Source organism: Kickxella alabastrina (assembly GCF_025024165.1).
Source record: "Kickxella alabastrina strain RSA 675 chromosome Unknown BX661scaffold_20, whole genome shotgun sequence".
Taxonomy (NCBI): Eukaryota; Fungi; Kickxellomycota; class Kickxellomycetes; order Kickxellales; family Kickxellaceae; genus Kickxella; species Kickxella alabastrina.
The window spans coordinates 192459-211060 of record NW_026251491.1 but is presented as its reverse complement, the minus strand read 5'-3'; the positions used below and the strand labels follow the sequence as shown (position 1 = coordinate 211060).

At 46.8% G+C, this 18602-nt stretch overlaps 4 protein-coding genes across 4 annotated transcripts; 3 read left to right on the top strand and 1 right to left on the bottom strand.

The window, feature by feature from the left end:
• Positions 1–1105: 1105 nt before the first annotated feature.
• BX661DRAFT_186039 (HAD-like domain-containing protein) lies at positions 1106–3609 on the bottom strand. The gene is made up of 2 exons (XM_051536936.1): positions 3249–3609; positions 1106–2038 (listed from the first exon to the last, which is right to left on the bottom strand). The coding sequence occupies exons 1-2, from the start codon at positions 3460–3462 to the stop codon at positions 1194–1196; spliced, it is 1059 nt and encodes a 352-aa protein (XP_051389909.1). The 5' UTR covers positions 3463–3609; the 3' UTR covers positions 1106–1193.
• A 5904-nt stretch (positions 3610–9513) lies between these two features.
• Positions 9514–11109, top strand: BX661DRAFT_53301 (Pyruvate/Phosphoenolpyruvate kinase-like domain-containing protein). The gene has a single exon (XM_051539238.1). It carries the CDS (start codon positions 9741–9743, stop codon positions 10749–10751), a length of 1011 nt encoding a protein of 336 aa, XP_051389908.1. The 5' UTR covers positions 9514–9740; the 3' UTR covers positions 10752–11109.
• Positions 11110–13879: 2770 nt separating this feature from the next.
• On the top strand, positions 13880–14872 carry BX661DRAFT_145275 (protein-tyrosine phosphatase-like protein; the record flags this gene model as incomplete). The annotated part of the gene is made up of 2 exons (XM_051533104.1): positions 13880–14530; positions 14771–14872. Coding segments are annotated over 2 exons (753 nt in total), but the record flags the coding sequence as incomplete, so codon positions are not given.
• Positions 14873–17116: 2244 nt separating this feature from the next.
• BX661DRAFT_186030 (uncharacterized protein) lies at positions 17117–18589 on the top strand. Its single transcript, XM_051536935.1, has one exon. It carries the CDS (start codon positions 17215–17217, stop codon positions 18580–18582), a length of 1368 nt encoding a protein of 455 aa, XP_051389906.1. The 5' UTR covers positions 17117–17214; the 3' UTR covers positions 18583–18589.
• The last annotated feature ends 13 nt before the right edge of the window (positions 18590–18602 follow it).

Below are 18602 nucleotides of genomic sequence, written 5' to 3'. Positions count from 1 at the left end.
AGCTGGGGGCCTTTGAGTTATTTTGACACTTTTGTCGATCAGTACATGTCCATCGGCGCAATTCAGATGTTAGATTTGCATAAAATGCCTGCAGTACTTGCATTGTTTTTTGAACCATCTTTTGCACTATTTATTTACTTGTATATGTGATTTTTTTGTAACACATGTTTTTTCAATTATTTCAAAAAAGGGTGCCTTTACGCGCGGTCTGCCTGATGCACGCACATACACATTGTCGGCGTATTGGTATGTATATCAGGCTACATTTTGGTTGCATCAATTACTACAGAAACACAAAATTAACAGCGTATCGCACGCATGACATGTACTTTTGTATTTTCCATTTTATGTTACAACTTTTCGTATATGTGGGGTTCGTTCCAGATTTTGCGTGTTTAGTGCTAAAATTGGAATGCAATTTATCTTTGTCTTTATAAAACAAAATGATTTTCAATATATGTTTTATGGTCATTCCAAAAGTGAGAATATCAGACCAATTGTAATGACCGCTCTACAAAGGTTTGGTTGGTTTAAAATAAATTAAGACATTTACCGCCTAGCCATACACATCTGTATTTGTGAGCTATCAATTGATTGACATTATATTTGGCTTATTTCTTATCCGGCTGACAAGTGCAATTCAGTTAAAACAAGTTATAAATGTGGATTTGCGGCAAAAGGAAAAACGTTGCATGCAATAGCTGGAATCATTTCACTACTTCACTATTTGTGGCCCCCCTTCATGGACGCCAAGCCTTTTTCTGACTGAATTTTTAACAGAACATGATGCTACATGCTTCCAACTGTGTATTCGGATACACAAAATCAAAACAACACACATTCATTTGTAATAATTTTGTATTGATGGTTCATGTGAGGGAGAAATGTAAAAGTGTAAAGAAAATAAAGATAAATAATATTAGGCGTGATAATCAAGAATTTTTTTGCAAAAACTGAAAATCAGAAAAACTCATTTCTTGGCATTAGTAGAGCAAAATATAAGTGCTTCAAAAGTGTATATATGCTTTGTGTGTTTGCATTTACGCGTGGCGGACGAATACAGCTCACAATTTGCCAGATCAGCAGCCAATCAATGCGCTTGTAATTTCGAGTGGTGTGTCAATACATTAATTTAATCAACATCAAACAACAGCTGTTTAATAATATCTAAAACAAGAACCTAAAAGACAACATCAGTCGCTAACTTCCATGTTGATCTCGTCAATGTTCAGACGAACCGCATTGTTGCGGAATTCGACCCAAGAGTTGTCCTTGAGATAGCCAAGCAGATCGGGGTACTTTTCCTTTTGGCATAGATAGTTATGCAGGTAAGTTGTCAGCACACTCAGCTCGCTGTCACGCCAGCTGCCAGTATAAGTGGACACAAATATGTGGTTGTCCTTTTGCATTGCGGCCTTGGACTCGGAGTCATCCACTAAAATTATGTTCTCCACCTTCCAGTGGTCCTGCTTCTCGGGGCAGATACCCAGGTGTCCTTCATAGGTTCCATACACATTTCTATTAGACGAGTCGACCAGGGTGAATCCGTCAGTAATGCGGGTCAGGTCCTTGATCGACTGGGCCTTGGAAAAATAGGGGCCAGAGAGATCGCAGAAGCGGCGGTCCCACACACGAACAAGTTTCTTCTCGTGGTCACCAAACGATTCCTTCAGCATACTCATAATGTTTTCGGGCTGCGCTGAGCTCCACACCATGACAGCAAAATGCTTGGTGGCAAACTCCAAAAATTCGTCCAGCTTGGGTCGAGCCATCACCACCCTCGGACGATCACGCTGGTGCGGGCCGCGATAAAGCAGAGTGCCGTTCAGATCAAGCACGATCAGCTGCTTGTGCTCGGTCGACTTCTCGTTAAGCGCGTATTCGGTCGTAGGCCATGTGTCCCTCCACCTGATAGCTTCGACATGCGACTTTTCGCGATTCTTGTTTGCCTCTTCGGTCAACGCCCATTTTGCAGAGTGCTTGCGCAAGGTGTGCGGCACATTCTTGGCACTCTTGGGCTCATCCCGATTGTCTGCTGCTATAGTGTCAAGGAGTGCATGTGGATTTTAGTTATGATTATGTATGTTTGTGAGCGCTTTGTCAAAACGCACAATGTAAAATGTATCTTGGAATGCTGTAGACAAATCTGCAAATCTCAGCGGCCAAAAAAACAATCGTATTGTGGCATGAATAAATTGAGTGGTTATCAGTTATTTTCAAAATAATATGCTAGTTTTTAAAATAAAAAACAGCATACATATTTTAGTTCTAGTTCAAAAATATAATAAAAATAAATAACAACAATGAAAATATAAAATAAAATAAATATGGCAACAACAATGCCAAGCTTAGCAGCGGATATAGTAGTAACAAAGAACTACATAGTGATTATCGTGAGATCACTTATTTACACAAAGCGAAAAGAACAAGAATTTACAATGCGCAGCCACAGCAGATACTTTTTTATGACAAAGTGAACAAAAATAAGAAAATTGAAAATACTTTAAAATTATCACCGGGCTTGTGAATGGAGTGTGGTGTGGCAAAAGGTCCAATAACAAATAAAACACAACTAAGCAACATTGTGAGGTTCAAAGTGCTGCCACATGAAATAAAGGTACACCATACAATGTAGCAACTATTATTGAATACGTAAGAAAATGTAATGAATGATACACTGGGTTGGAAAGGATTGTGTTGCACCTGGCGCCACAAGCAGCTTAAAATAAATCGTCTTGCGATAGTGCAGAACAAGCACTAGTAATCGCAATGCGAGTTGGTTTTATTTAGGATTACAATACGTGCTATCTGCTTTTTAGTTATCCTCATATCAATAAGCTATGAGCATATTATTAAAATAAATAGTCAATTGTGTCGCTAGAATTGTTTATTGTCGAGATCAATCCACACCGTCGTTGTCATTGGTGTTTTATGGATATTTGTAATATCATTTTAGAAAATAAAATATGACAAATTAAGCAAAAAAGCATTATTCAGAACAATCAAACAAGAAATGGTCAAAATATGTCACTGTGCACTAGAAGCAAGAAGAGATAGGGAGATATGACAGTGGTGGCACATTTTACCAAGGTGGCAATTCAGAAAACGTGTTATCGAATCATGAGCGTTCACACAATCAAATGAGTGCGTCGAACGTGGGAAGAGGCGAAAAGGGGTGGTTTGGGTAAAAAAAATGTAAATAATTCAATCAAATGAGTAAAATGTGTGTTAAAACGCAAGTTTCTTACCTTGTCTGCTCATTAAAGACTTGTGTTTCTTTGGCGCACACTGCAGTTGGGAAAATGAAAAGTGTCTCTGGTATATATGGCCTATTTGGTTCCGCAAAAGATAGCGCCCGACTAATGCTGCTGGTTTTATCGACGCACCGAGGTTACGTGCTGCGGCTGCTAATGCTGTTGTTGATGTGTTCAATAATGGTGTTGAGTGTAACACAAATGACATAGACAAAGGGCAATACTGCAAATTAATCACTGGATAAGCAAAATTATGTGTCCACAAAATAAATATACCAAGTTAATAAGAATTTCGACAAAGATAAAAATAATTAGCAAAGCTTGCAAGCGATAATGATCAATAATATAAAAGAGAATGTTAGCTTTTCTGTCACTATTACTACTTTTGCGGATAATTTATTGTAGCACAGTTCATTTTGTAAAAGTAAAACACATGTGGGACTTTGCCATATTAAGTCACATGAAAGTCGTATAATTATCTGATGGACCTGCCCTCCAAGCAGATACAACAAGTGCTAGTGCTTTTTAACCGATTAAGGTATTTTAATCACATTCCCACATCCATTCTGCACTTAAAATCATTTGAATTGGCTTGTTGTGGAATGACGTATGATGTATGGGTCCTTCAAGGCCCACATTTTCCATTTGTTTAGAATATTTGTAATACAAAAATACAATATAACTTTAAAAGCATGTACTCATGCAGCCCGTTGTGATAATCTAAATATAGCAACTATTGCAGATAGGCTGCGGACACAGCAGAGATGGGGTGCCTTGGCATGTGTATATATCATTTTTCAAATTTTTGTGTCCAATTGAACTGCAATCCCACATCCGCAGCCAATAATTTTATGCTGCAGTCGTTTGTGCGCGTGAAAATGCCAAATTGGAGTATTGCATTTACATTATCAAACAATTCCATGCTTGCAACCAAAAATTGGCAACGCTCTTGAACCTGCAAAATGACAATGCCAACATGTTTTTCTTTACTGTGCAAGGCATACAAACAACATTTACTAGGCTTGCTTCCGTTCATTTACCTATCTATTATTAATACACTTAAAATAGCTCGGACTTAATAAAACACATGCATGCAGGCAACCCAGCCAGCCAGTTGTCAAGACCTGAAAACTGGTTTGTTTAATGAATAATAAAAAATTATATTTTTGAAAAATACATTTATTGGAAAGCTAGAAAACATGTAGGCAAGCAGTCGATTGGTCATATTTATGGAATTTTGAAAATAAAAATTAGCAAGAAACCACACCCAGACACACATACCAGTGTGCGCAAAACATAATGTCTATTGGCACAATTGCAAAAACAAATAAAGAATATCACCTATAAAACAAACACCAACAATCTCAAGAGTGCAGCTTAACAGATACACGAATATTTTAGAAAACTTGCAAAATATGACCGTATCTCAAACATTGTAAAAAGTAAATTGTTAATTATATTCTACATAATAATATAAATATAAACCAGCCGCTGATTAAAATATTTTTCAAATGATATATGTAGATGTAGTACTCCAAAAAGTCCAAAATTGCATATAAAATATTTTTTATTTTATCTTGGTTCTCAAAAATTGCTACACATGCATATAAAAATAAGATTTTTTTATGAAGGCCCACACTTAAAAAGATTGACAAAATTCAAATATCCAGGTGTGTGGGGTACATAAATGTCACAACATTAATTGTATTTATTCCCATGGCAGCAAAACAAACCTTCACTCTTGAATCAATTTTATTACAGATTGGGCAATCCTTAATAGGCTGCTCGACAACAAAATAATGACCACCAAAATTGTAAATTAAAAACAGATAAGGTAACAAAGTATAGTTGCATATATAATAAATGTACTGGAAAATAGTTGGGCTTGTTGTGTTGCTCACACACCTACCCCACACTTGCTTGTGCGATTTGCCAATTGAAGTTTGTGTCGGTTTGCAAGTTTTATTTTTAATTTTGCAGATTTGGTTTTTAAATGCAGATCATTTAATTAATTACAAAATATCGAGTAGGGATGGCAATCCTTCCGCTAAACTCAACTGCTACCACCACCACAACAACCACAACAAACCATTGCTGCATTTCTTAATAATTGGTTTTTACAGGAAGCCGAGTGCTACCATTTTTTATTACTTGGGAGTTGACATTCAATTTATTATTCGGGTTTTTTAATTTTAAAATGTTTGATTTCTGCGGTGCGTTTTGTGTCGTTTGCCCAAATGATTTTCCAAAAAGGATAAATATTTTTTTAAAATTTTGCATAAACAGGAAAAATATACAATGTGGATTTACAAATTAATGCTCATTGGGTCTCCGTCTTACAAATACATAAACAAATGACTAACATTGCCTGTGTATGTATGTACAATAAATAAATAAATTTACGTGTAGACATATGTCAGCTAAGCGGGTTCCTTAACAAACAAAAACATAGGTTTGTCCATATGCACGTTGCTGCTCACTTGGCGTTTGTTGGTGTACAAGTTTGTCATTTAAATAGCTAAACAATGAACCTGGCACTGGTGTTTTTTATTTGCTAATAAAATTAATGTGCGCCGAACATTACGTATTGGTGGTATATACGCAAATAAGCAGCCGCAATGAACGTGACGGACAATCGAGTAATGTGATGATGCAATGAAACCAGATGCAATAGCCTACAAAGATACTCAAATGTTTTATATTATATTTACCGTCAAAACGTATAAACCCATTTGGAAGCCAAAAATACCATTGTAAAACCCACAGCATCCGGATATCATCTCGTGACTACAAGTCTGAATGTGAGGATGTGAGGGGAACCAAATCATTGTTTGTTTTGGGGAACGAAGGAAGAATAAAAGAGGGAACCGCGGCTTTGCTCATGCGCCAAGCTGCAGCCTCTTTCCTCATGTTATTTTTATTTTTATTCATTGCCCCTTCGCTCACTCTACGATGCCGACTGTATCAAAATAATAGAAAAGCGCAGACGAGTGACGGGTAAGGATATGCGGGAAAAGACTGGGGATGCAATGTGAGCGTTGGCCAATCCCAAAGAAGCAAATATTGCAGTTGATACTTGCATATGTTGTCCAAGGATGCTGCAGAAGAAAAGGGTGGATGGCAAACATACTATCACCCATAAATAAAAATAAAACAGTGGCAAGCACCTGTCATTATGCTGTTCGTCTTGCCTAAAGTGGTCACATCCTTAAAATGGCAAACTGTAAATACTACATAAAAAATATACTTGGAGTCAGGCTGGCGTACAGATGAAGCTACGCCTGTTCATCTGCTCTGAGATCACATGCATAGTATCTCTGCCCTCCCCTTTTTTGAGTGTTCTGGTCGGTTTTCTTGAGCGAGTATTTTCCGAAAAGGTATTTAACAAAATTTTAATATGTGAAAGAAACGAAATAGTGCCATCTTTTTCCAAATGAGATGGAAGAATGGCGATGGTGGGAATTGACTGCGACCAATCGCCTCTCCCCATTTTTCAAATCCTTTTGTTTGTCGCTGGCGTTTGTAGAAAAACAACATCCGCGTTGTTTGCTTGTTCTCTGCGTTTTCTCTTCTACCATCGCTTGATAATGAAGGGGGAGGGCAATTTTAACCAGGGGGTGGTGGCGAATTTTTATTCCTCCGAATAAGCAATCTAACAAGTAATATCTGAGAGAAGAAGGTGGTGGCAAGCAAGTTTCTTGAGAAAAACCCTTTTCACGATCATCGGCAACTTGTGTGTGATATTCCCGCAGCAGCCCAAAAAGGCCTGCAACCACAAGCACCCCCTTCTCTATTCCGGGTCAAGAACCCACCCCCCTCTGCTTCTTATGCTCTATTTGGCTGTGCCTTATTCAGTATATCGGCCAATCTGTTGTTACCGGAAAGTATATAAAGAGTAGAGTATATCCAGTAGTTTGTTTTCTGGTCTTTCTCCATGATTCCAAGCATTTACTTTACTCATCCGTCGCCTTTATATTTTTGTTTTGCCTTCATTCATTTCATTTCAGTTTTCATCTTCCGCTGCATTCGCCTTTCGTAAACCTGCATTAGCCATACTCTTGCTGCCGCGGTTTTTTCTGCTTGTACTTAATACCTCCAGTTTCCATCCTCGTCACTCGTTTATTTTTCTGTTCACATACATACTTGCCACGACCTGCATATCTGTTTTATTTTGTTTTCTCGCATTTTTTTACCTTTTTGATTTGTTATATTTTGGGTTAGTGAAGTGGCTTATTCCTTCTAGCCGTACTGCATACCAAATACAACTCTTTTTCACCCGTCTTTCCGCCTGACACAAAGTGCTGACTTTATCTTATTTTTATCATCCGCCTCCACTTGACATTGCCGTATTTGCAATTCTACGTTGTTTATCATTGCAATTTATTTTTATTCAAGTCCAACCTGGTAAAAAAAGATAACACTAAGCGAGGCGCCATTATAACTCTGACACGCTCCGTTCCTGCTAATAATACCAGCCGACGCACGATTGCACGGCACATTGTTTTAAAGTGGATATCAAAGTTTTAGTTCAGACCAGGCATCTCTTTGACATGCCATCACACAGCGATAGCGACGACATGCTAGTTTCGACGCCCGAGATTCCCATCAAGGTGACTCTGGAGACCGAGCCACCAGTGCGCAAGCCAGGTCGCCCACGCCTCGATATCTCTGCTCATTTTCAGGATACTGGCGAGATGGCCAACCACAGCCATCGGTTTGTCTGGTGTATTGAGTGCATCAAGAGCGGGAGACCGCTGTTCAAGAGAGACCGACTGCCAGCACGTGGCGATCTCATGCAAAGGCATTTGCAGACTTGCAAGTATATTAGTAAGGAGGTCCGCCTCAAGTTTGGCTCTTCAACAAGGTCGAGCTCTGTGTCTTCGAATGGCGAGAGCAAGGCGCGCAAGGCCAGAATCGCAAAGTAAGTAGAAACTAACTAACAATGTTTTCAGTTTTCAGGTTGTGCTTGTGTTTGTGTGCAGGTCCTGTGGGTGATCATTTATGCCATGCAAGTTTGTTACGGGCTGCGGAGCGTTTTTTAATGGACACTATTTCTTCATCTATTTTTATTTATTTTTACAATTTGCAAGTTTTAATTTGTTGCACTCGCTTCACTTGCCCAGAATTGCGACGCATTGGGGATGTGAGGAATATTGTTTAATGTCTTCGACATTGACGGAAATATTTCATATCTGCCTATGTTGCTTAACTAATTCCAACTGGACATTTGGCCCACTTGTTCTGCAAATGACCGATTGGCCGATCAGCATATGTATACATTTGAGTCACAGTTGTTGTCTTGATCGACGCGTTTTGGTACCACTAAAAATGTACGATTCTGGAGTCTACAGATGCGGCTCATTTCATTTTGTTTCTTTGGTCAAAAGCACTATTGCTTGCGTAGGCTAGTCACAAATACCAAAACTATAACAATTGCTATAGTTTACTTTTTTGTGACAATAAGAAAAAGGAAAAAATGTTGGGCTAGCTGTATGTGTATGTCTTCCCTGAGTTCCATTTTTAATTTTTATTTATTGCCCTTGTCCCCATGCATCGATATGCGCGTGTGTGTGCACCCTCCCTCCCTTTCTTGGCCTGCCTTTCCCAATTTATTTATCCAGCCTTTGTGTTGGTGACAAATCTGCATGTTTATATTTATATATACTCAGTAGCAAGCACGATTGCTCGCATGCCTCCCTTCCATTCCTGGAATGTATACAATCCTTTTGTTAATGGCCGGGGTTCATTTTCCCCAACTTCGCGTATGCAAATCTTACCCGTGTCTAATTTTGTTTTCCAAAAATTTGCTCGTTTTTACTCACATTCCTCTTAATTTTCTCTTGCATTTATGTAGCATTATTTCCGAATCTGGGCCGCTCAACGGCAATCCGCACGCAGCTGGGAGCAATTCTAGCAGCAGCTCCTTAGGAACCACAGGGCTTCGGCTGCCACCAATTATTACCGTGCCTGGGGGCGATGTTGAGCGCAACAAGCTAACGATGGCTGTACCCCGCAAGCCGGCAGCACCCATGGCGTTGCGTCCTCCTTACAGCCTCAGCAGACCGTCTGCTGGCAGCGAGAACCAGTTGCCAAGAATTCGGTCTCCGCAGTTGCCACAGCAACAGTACCGTGCGCAGCAGCAGCACCAGTGCTCTGCAACACCGATTGAGTTACCCCCCATTTCTCGTCGCTCACACCCATATATCAACCGCGATAATCATCCAGCGAGCCTGTGCGGACCTCATACACCCAGCACGCCTGTACTTTCTCCGCCACTACTCCACACATCGCCAGATCAGCAACATCAGCATCAGCAGCAGCGTCACCATCACCATCACCATCACCATCAGCACAGCACAGCAACAGCAACAGCATCATCATTTGCATTCATCATATGAAACGTCACCAGTGTCACATAACCAGTCAAACCCTCGCTCGTCTCCGCTGTCCGCCGGGGGCGGCATCAGCATCTGTGGATCCGAGCCCATGGTGCTGAGCCAGCGCAAGGGCTCGCCGACATCGCTGCCGTCGTCGGCCACAATTGGTGCTAGACAAGGCGAGTCTGCAGGCGAATTCTACTCTCCCATACCCTCATCTGCCATCGTCACGCCAGTCACTGGCTTGCGCGGCAAGCTGGATAGTGGCAGTCCGGCCATTGGCATAGTGCTAAGCATTCCAAGCGCTGTCACTGCTCATATTGCGTCGCGCCTGGGATTTGACTGGGCTTGTATTGATGTGGAAAGCCAGACATACTCGGCGAGCACAATGGCGGAGATGGTCGCTGCTATTGGCAATTCGGAGACATGTACGTCGTTGGTGCGCGTGCCAGCGCATTCGAGCGAGTGGATCCGATGGGCCGTGGAGGCCGGAGCACAGGGCATTATTGTCACCGGAGTGCAGAACAGAGAGCAGATGCGGCATCTCGTGGCATTGTGCAAGAGCACAGCTTCTGCCGGGCGCTCTCAGCAGAATCAGCGAATGTCTGGTCGTCACCATTACCAGCAGCAGCAGAAGAATATGCAGTTCGGAAGAGAATTGTTGATTATTCCTCAGATTGATCGGCCCGAAGCTGTAGATGATATTGACGGGATCCTGTCTGTCCCGGAGTCGATGCCGCCCTTGTCCATCCGCATGCTCTCGGCGGTGGTGCGCAGGGTATTCTTTCTGCCGGGGGCTCCCAGCACCGGGCATTGGGCGTTGTTGGCTGGGAGGGTGCCGTCGAGCGGGTGGTGCGGTCCAGCCATCGGTTCGGCGTGCCTCTTGGTGTCGAGGGCGTCGATAGCAATGGTGAAGCTAGAATGCGCATGCAGCAGGGATTCCAAATGGTTGCTGTTGCCAACGACATTGACATCTTGGCCGCTGGGGCTTCTGACCAGCTTCGTCTGGCGCGCGCCATATGAATACATTTATAATGTGTTGGTGTTTTATATTATTGAGTATCATTTAATTTCTTGGCTCAATCCGCTGATACAATACGGCATAGTAAAAAACAATTGAACCAAGTGACGCATTGCTGGTGTAGGCATGCATTATATGCTGCCAAATGTTAAAAAAGGGGGCGGTTTGTAACGATGATCAGCGTGCAGGCGCGATATGATGTCAGATGTCAGATGCCTTCAGTGTGCAAATTGTTTCTGCCTTCCAATTTGGTAAAAGCTGCACAAAATCATTTTTTCTGATAACAGCGAGGTATTAAAAAAGGACGAAACTAGCTCAGACCAACTACATGTCATGTCTGAGAAGTAGCATTTATCAAATGCGAGCAAAAAGAAGAAAAAAGAAAAGAAAAAGAAGGGATCGGTTGGCTGACATGAGTGGGTGGGTAAGCCAGCAAATTGGGCGGTGACTAAATAGCGGCAAATGACACTCATGCTGCTTGCCTCTTTTTTCAACTTTTCATCTTTTTTGTTCGTTACTTTTCCACTACTTTGCTTTAATTCTCTATACACAAAAATTGCAAAACTTAATAGGCCAAAAATTTTCCTTTAATTTTTTATTTCCTTTACTACAAATATTTTGCTTGCTCTTTTTAAGCTTTCCAGCTAATATTCTTGTATCTGTGTTACAGGTCGAAAAAAGAAAAGAAAAGGGAAAGGTTATATATCAACCAAACGGGGTTTTGTACATTTCTCACTTTTTTTGCCTACTCATACACCTGTTTTTCTACCAATACTTGTTTCCCCCTACTCTTTCTATTTTGCTTTGTCGCCAATATCCACTATTCTAAAAAAATTGCAATTTTCTTTTTGACTTCAACACAGAAAAAGAAGCGCTACTGCGTTCGCAACTAAACAGCACCAAATTGGTAAGCCCCTTAAAAATGCGAGTACAAAAAATGATGCCTAGTGAGCAAGCAGCTAGAAATTGATGCGCTGGACAAAAACGTCCACACTTCGCCCAGAGAAAATATATTCATAGACCCACTTGCTTCTTTGACGAAGTCCTGTCCTGTGTTAAACTATTGACGGTTATAACCAGGATAGTATATGGATAAATCAATCCATGCGCTGCCTGTGGGGATAAGTAACAGCAGTATAAGGTGTGCCTCCTTGGTTTTGCGCTTGGATGCGGCCTTGGACTTGGCCGTGGGCAGTGGTATATTGCAGCGTGGATGGAGGTGGGTGCGTAAAGCGAGCAGAGCGTGTGCCGTGCCCAGTCAAATGCCTAAAAGCGATGCAAACATTGAGCACTGCCTTTGCGCCTGGCTGCTGCTGCTGAGTCTCTGCCAAATGCTTGCACTTTATTTCCTACCTCTGGCGAAAGGTGTTAACGCACATACATTTTATCAAAGTATAAAGGTAAGTGCGTAAACACAGTTTCCAAGGTTACTCTGCAGGCTGGGGATTTATTGGTGTACAATTAGTATTTTTATTTTCGATTCTGTTTCTGGTTTTATCGCCCAGAAAGTGGTACAGTGAGACCAGTAGAGACTATCATCACCTGTGCCCTCCTCCCCCACCTTATTTGCTTTCCGTTTTCCTTCTTCTTTCTGGCGTTTATCCATTATTATTATTATTTTTCCTTTGTATTGTCCTCATATTAACACATTTATCTTATTTCTATTATAATTTCGAGTAATTAGGCAGGCCCAACACCACCCTCTTCACGCACTTTGTTCCAATTTGCAGCGGGCGAAGAGAATCCATTTCGAAGAAGACGGAAGAAAAAAGAGTACACTTTAAAAAAAACCTCACTTCCCCTTTTTCATCGTGTCTTTGACGTCTCGAAACACCACCTCCAAAGCGCTGGCGAGATACGACAGTGTGGAGGAAAACGATAGTCACTCACGAAAAAGACGGAAAGTCGAAAGCAACAGCAACAGCCAGGACGCGTGTCAGACGGGCATAAGCTCGGGACAAGTAACTGCGAACACACGTCACATATTCACACACAACACAGGCAGCATAATGCGGCTGCAACCAAACCAACCGCCACTACCACCACCACCAGCACCACCAGCGGTGGAAACAACAGATGATGACAAGCCGGCTGAGCAGTGGTTTATCAAGGCAAAGCCGGCCGCCGCAGCGCCGACGGCATCGTCTATTGCACAGAGGCGGCTGCAAAGGAAGCCCATGGGGTTGCAGTTGGACACTAGCAGTGGAGCTATGACCATTGGGGGGAGTGACGGGCCGCCACCGCCACCGACGGCTGGCGGGACTTGGACGATGAATGCGCCACAGATGACACCAGCGACGCCGATGATGTCAAGAATGGCCATCACCCTCCCAATGACGCCGATGGCCCAGATGGCTCCGCCCATGACGCCCATGACGCCCAGGCCGCCGATGGAATTGAGGGGCCCAGGCATGGCCTCGTTGCTGGCCAGCGGACCGGGAACACCGTCGGAGGGAGCCGACGGACTCGGATCATTCGCGCACGGCAGCGGGCTGAGCCGGAAGCATGAGGTGCGGGAGACGCCTGTGAGCGTCGTCGAGGGGCTGGACTTTATAAGCGCCGGCGATCTGTCGCGGCTGCTTGCAAGCGGCAGCAGCGGGTTGGTCGTCGACATGCGCAGTGCTGCCGAGTACGCGGCAGGACGCGTGGCGGCGGCAGTCAATGTGGCGGCGCCAACGACGCTTGTGCGGCGCAAGACGTTCAGCGTTGAGCGGCTGCTGCTGATGGCAGGCGCATCGGCGGAGATGGCCGCTGCGTGGAAACAGTCTGCATGGGTGACGCTGTACGGCAGCGGCGCGCCCGAGGACCTGTCTGGCGAGGACGCGCCGCTGGTGCTGCTGGCACGCAAGCTCGAGAATGAGGCGCCACGTGGGTGCCGCATCTGCGTGCTGCGCGGCGGCTACGACGAGTTTGTGCGCGAGGAGAAGCAGCTGTGCAACGTCGAGCAGTACCACAATGAGGTTGCCCAGGCATCGGTCGCGCCGCAGGTTGTCCCCGCCGACCACCCGATGCTGCGCTCCATGCGCGAGGCGCTCGGCGGTCCAACCCTCTATGCGGGTGACGTTATTGCGATGCGGCTGCCGCCCAGCCACGCCAGCGTCGACAAGCTCCCAGGCTACCTGCGCCGTGCATCGGGCGCGCCCGGGGCGCAGCACATGCACCGGCTGTTTGCCAGCATCGATGGCAGCGAGTCGCACCGCATGTCGTCGATGATCGGGAGCAACGGCATGGTGACAGCGCGCAACGCGTTTACGATCGCCGCTGGGCTGGAGCTGGGTGCCAAGAACCGCTACACGAACATCCTTCCGTTCGACAGCAATCGCGTGCGGCTGAGCGGAGCTAGCGACTACATCAATGCCAGCTTTGTATCTTACTTCAGTGGGCCGCTGTACATCGCAACGCAGGGCCCGCTGCCGGCGACTACAGCAGACTTTTGGCAGATGGTGTGGGACCACCGGGTGCGCGTCATTGTTATGCTGACGCGTGAGTTTGACAACGGGCGCGCCAAGTGCCACCGCTACTGGCCGCAGGCGTTGGGCACGACTGTAGTGCACGGTGCGCTGCGTGTTGAGTACCAGGCCGAGGCGCGCCACCCGGACGACACGGCCATTGTTGCGCGGCGCCTGCGCCTGTCGCGCATCGACCTACCTGACGACACCATCATTGTCACGCAGCTCCAGTACGAGACGTGGCCCGACCACGGCGCGCCCGACGCCCCACTGGGTGTGCTCCGGCTGCGCGAGCTGGCATGCATTGCGCAGGGCGACGACGAGCTGGCCAAGAATGTGCCAATGGTCGTCCACTGTAGTGCCGGTTGCGGCCGCACAGGCGCATTCTGCGCGATTGACACTATCATGGCCATGGACCCGAAGGAGTTCGTTGCCACCCCACCCGTGGCATCCGCCCCGCCGGGCATGCAGATGCTCCCGCCCGGTGCCAGCTACGACCCGCACGGCATGTACACTGGCCTGGTGCCGCAGGCGCTGCGCTCAAAGAGCTCCAACGCGTCGCTGGCAGTCGAGGTGGAGATAGCTGCTGAGGCGAGCTCAGGATCAGGCAGCTTCAACCCGCGCGCTAGCCGCTCGCTGAGTCGCTGGAACGAGCTGCCACTGGGTGAGTTCCGCGAAGATGTCGTATTCATAGTAGTGTCGCGCTTCCGCGAGTTGCGCGTGTCGATGGTGCAGACTATCCAGCAGTTTGTTTTCTGCCACGAGGCGCTGGCGTGGGCGGCGCTGGGGGCGGGGCCGCGGCCTCTCTCGCGCGTCATTGACCGGCGGCTGGTCGCCGAGTGGAACCGGGCCAACTGCCCTTTGCTGTCCGAGGCCGACTGCAAGGACCTGACGTACCAGATGCGCGGGCGGCAGGAGATGCTGACTGCCATGCTTAGCGCTGACGCGTCCTCGGCTGGCGGCGGTGGCGGCTCATCTGAGAGCAACAACTCGGCATTGGTCAGCGGCAGCGGATCGGGGCGCGCGAGTATTGATGTGTCCAGTGGGACGATGTCTGCAGGCAGTCGGCCGGCGGGCATTGTTGCTCCACCGCTAGTCAAGCGTTCGAACTCGGTCGGGTTGGCGCGGCGTGGCATTTTTGGCGCGATGTTTTCACCTGCCGATGTTTCCGACGGCGGAGGTACTGTCTCTGCTGGCACGAAGTCGACGCAGCAGTGGAATCTTGCGGCGCCGCCGGTCATGAAACCGGCGTTCTCGTCGGACGCGCGTCTAGGCATCCGGAACACACCCGCTGCCATTGCTGAAGAGGAGGAGGTGTTGTCGGCAGCAGCCGATCCTGTTTCTGCGCCCATGGCCGAGCGTACAGCTAAACCCATGTTTGAGGCTATGGCCGAGCAAGCCATTGAGCCAGCTGCTGAGCCAACAGTTGAGCCAGCAGCTGGTCCAGCAGTTGAGCCAGTCATGAAGCCGCCACAGCTAAAGGAAGTAGCAACAGCAGTAGCATCGTCAACATTGTCATTATCATCCGACCCGGCAGTAACCAAAAGTCCTGCTATGGGCCTTTCGTCACCAGATCCTCTGAAGGCTCAGCAGCAACAGCAATATCAGCAGTACCAGCAGCAGCTTCAAACTCATCAGTTCCATCAGCTACAAGAAGTCCAAAATCAACAACAACAGAAAACCCAACAGCAGGGCCAAAAGCAGCGCCTGGCGCAGCGGCGGCCACCCGGCCTGTCTATATCCATATCAGGAGCCACAGCAGCACCTTTGGTATCCCTGGCGACAAATAGCATGCCACCTCCCCTCCTCACAAATAAGCTCGAGCGACCGTCGCCTTCAGGCACCAATTCTGGGCCAGTACCCGTCGCCACAGACTACTTTGGCTGTGTGCGTGAAGACAGCTTATCCAAAACAAAAAATACACCAGGAAACTACAGCACGGACGTGATGATGGATTTTGACTACTGCTATACCAGCGGACTGGGAACGGCCGGCGGGATCCTCGATATGTTTGTTGGGCCGCCGACATCCAATGCAGCTGACTGGCGGCGCAGTGTGCTTGGGCATCTGGATGCCAGTGTCGAGTTCTCAACAGCTCATGGCAGCGTTAGTGCCTCAAATACGGCACCGGGCTCACCTTCGACAGGTGCGTTTGTGGGCAATTCAGCGCTCGCGTCGCCGAGAGTTAAGTAAATATGAATGCGTTTTTTGATCTAATAAAATTTTCAATTATCCTGTGTACTTGATCAAGTTGTGTTCTACAATGAAGAGAATGAGACTACAAATATCTAAAAAAATTCAAGTATCCTGCAAATCGACATCTTTCCTTCACATCCAGATTGTATAGCAACCCGGAACGTGCTTAGAAACTAGAGGCAATAAATACTCCACTATGGTTGAAGATATTAATTATTGCGCAGCTTCTTGCAAAGCGAAGCTTTGGTTTTGGGTTGGGCAAATTCTCGGACAAATTCTCGGGCGTCACTGTAGTAGACTCGGGTTCAACCGACTCGAGCTCTGTCTTTTTGCGCTAAAAACGAGAAGGCCGCTCGCTTGTAAGCAGGGTGTTGAAGATGATGCGCAAGTTCAGCACCACGGCCATGTCACGATTATTCCACTTCCGTCTGCCTGATGACACTTTATTTGCCATGCCTAATCTGCTGCTAAAAATGCTTATGAATGGTTCACATATGTGCTGCCTTTTTCCTACCACCGGTGAAAGGTTTTAACAATGCGTTAACGCACTACCCTTTAAATAAGTGTAAGGATAAGCGCGTAAACACAATTTCGAAGGTTATCCCACAGGTTGGAGATTTATTACAATGCAGTCTTTTCTCATCCGATCGAACTGAGCTTAGTGAGCGAGCAAGAGAGACCTGATGAGTATCGTGTTTTGTGAGTCACACGGCGTATTCGACGAATGCCGCCAGCCAAGCATTTTGAGACTCGCTCTTTTTTTGGTCGGCAAATCGGTCAGACAACAAAAAAGGGCTGGGAAAAGGTGAATCATTCATTTTAAAGCTGATCGAGACTCATCAATAATTTTCTTTTCGTTCTCTCATTTTTTCATTAATTTCTTTTCTTATCCACACATTTACATTTCCTTCGAAAAAATGCTTTCCTCCGTTCGTCTGGCACGCCGCTCTACACAGTCAATGCGTGGGCTTGGGCTCGTGTCCCGCTTCAGCACTGACGCCAAGCAGTTCCCCGAAGCAAAGCAAAAGTTCATTCCTCGGTCCGGCATGTACCCGAAGGGATTCTCTGCAGGTGGCTCTTGCTGCGGTATTAAAAAGAACGGTAAACCCGATCTCGCCGTTCTCTTCTCCGACCGGCCAACCACGACCACAGCAGTCTTCACGACCAACCAGTTCTGCGCAGCCCCCGTGCAGTTTGACCGCCAAGTAATCCAGGGCGCACGACAGAGCGGCACACAGGCTGTGCGTGCAGTGGTTGTCAACTCTGGCTGCGCCAACGCGGTCACAGGAAAGCAGGGCCTAGTGGACGCCCAGAGCATGGCGGCTGCTGGAGATGCGCTAGTGGCCAGGGTCGATGGCAAATCGACGGTTGGTGGCAACACGCTAGTGATGTCGACGGGTGTCATTGGGCAGGCGCTGCCCGTGGACAAGATTGCAAAGGGCGTTGAGACTATGGAGATCGGCCAGGAGCACGACATGTGGATGCGCGCGGCGATCGCCCATATGACCACCGACACCTTCCCCAAGCTGCTCTCGCGTGAATTCGAGCTGTCTGGCGGGCAACGCGTGAGAATGGCAGGTATCACTAAGGGTGCCGGCATGATTCATCCCAACATGGCCACGCTGCTGGGCACGGTGTGCACGGACACGGCAGTGTCCCAGGAGATGCTCGACCGGGCACTGGCGCACTCCGTCGCGCGGTCCTTCAACGCCATTTCGATCGACGGCGACATGAGCACCAACGACACCATTGCTGTGATTGCCAATGGCGCAGCGGCCAATGCGAGGATCGAGGCTGAGGGACCCGAGTATGTTGTGTTCCGCGAAGCACTGACGGAATTCATGGCTGAGCTGGCCGGGCTTGTTGTGAGAGACGGCGAGGGCGCGACAAAGTTTATCACCGTTGAGGTCGCCGGTGCCAAGTCATTCGCAGATGCCAAGCAGGTGGCCAGCACCATTGCGACCTCGTCTCTGGTCAAAACTGCGTTCTACGGGCAGGATGCCAACTGGGGCCGCATTTTGTGCGCTGTTGGGTATTCCGGCGTGCCTCTGGAGACTACAAAGGTCAACATGGCCATGTACCCAGGCGACGGGTCGGCTCCTTTGGTGCTTGTCCAGCGCGGCGAGCCGCAGCTTCCCCTTGACGAGGAGCGCGCGAGCGAGATCCTCAAGCAGGAGGACGTCCTAGTACGCGTCGAGCTGGGACTGGGCGACGAGTCTGCGCGCATGTACACGTGCGACCTCAGCCACGACTATGTCTCAATCAATGCTGACTACCGGTCCTAAATATTTTTTGATAACTTTGA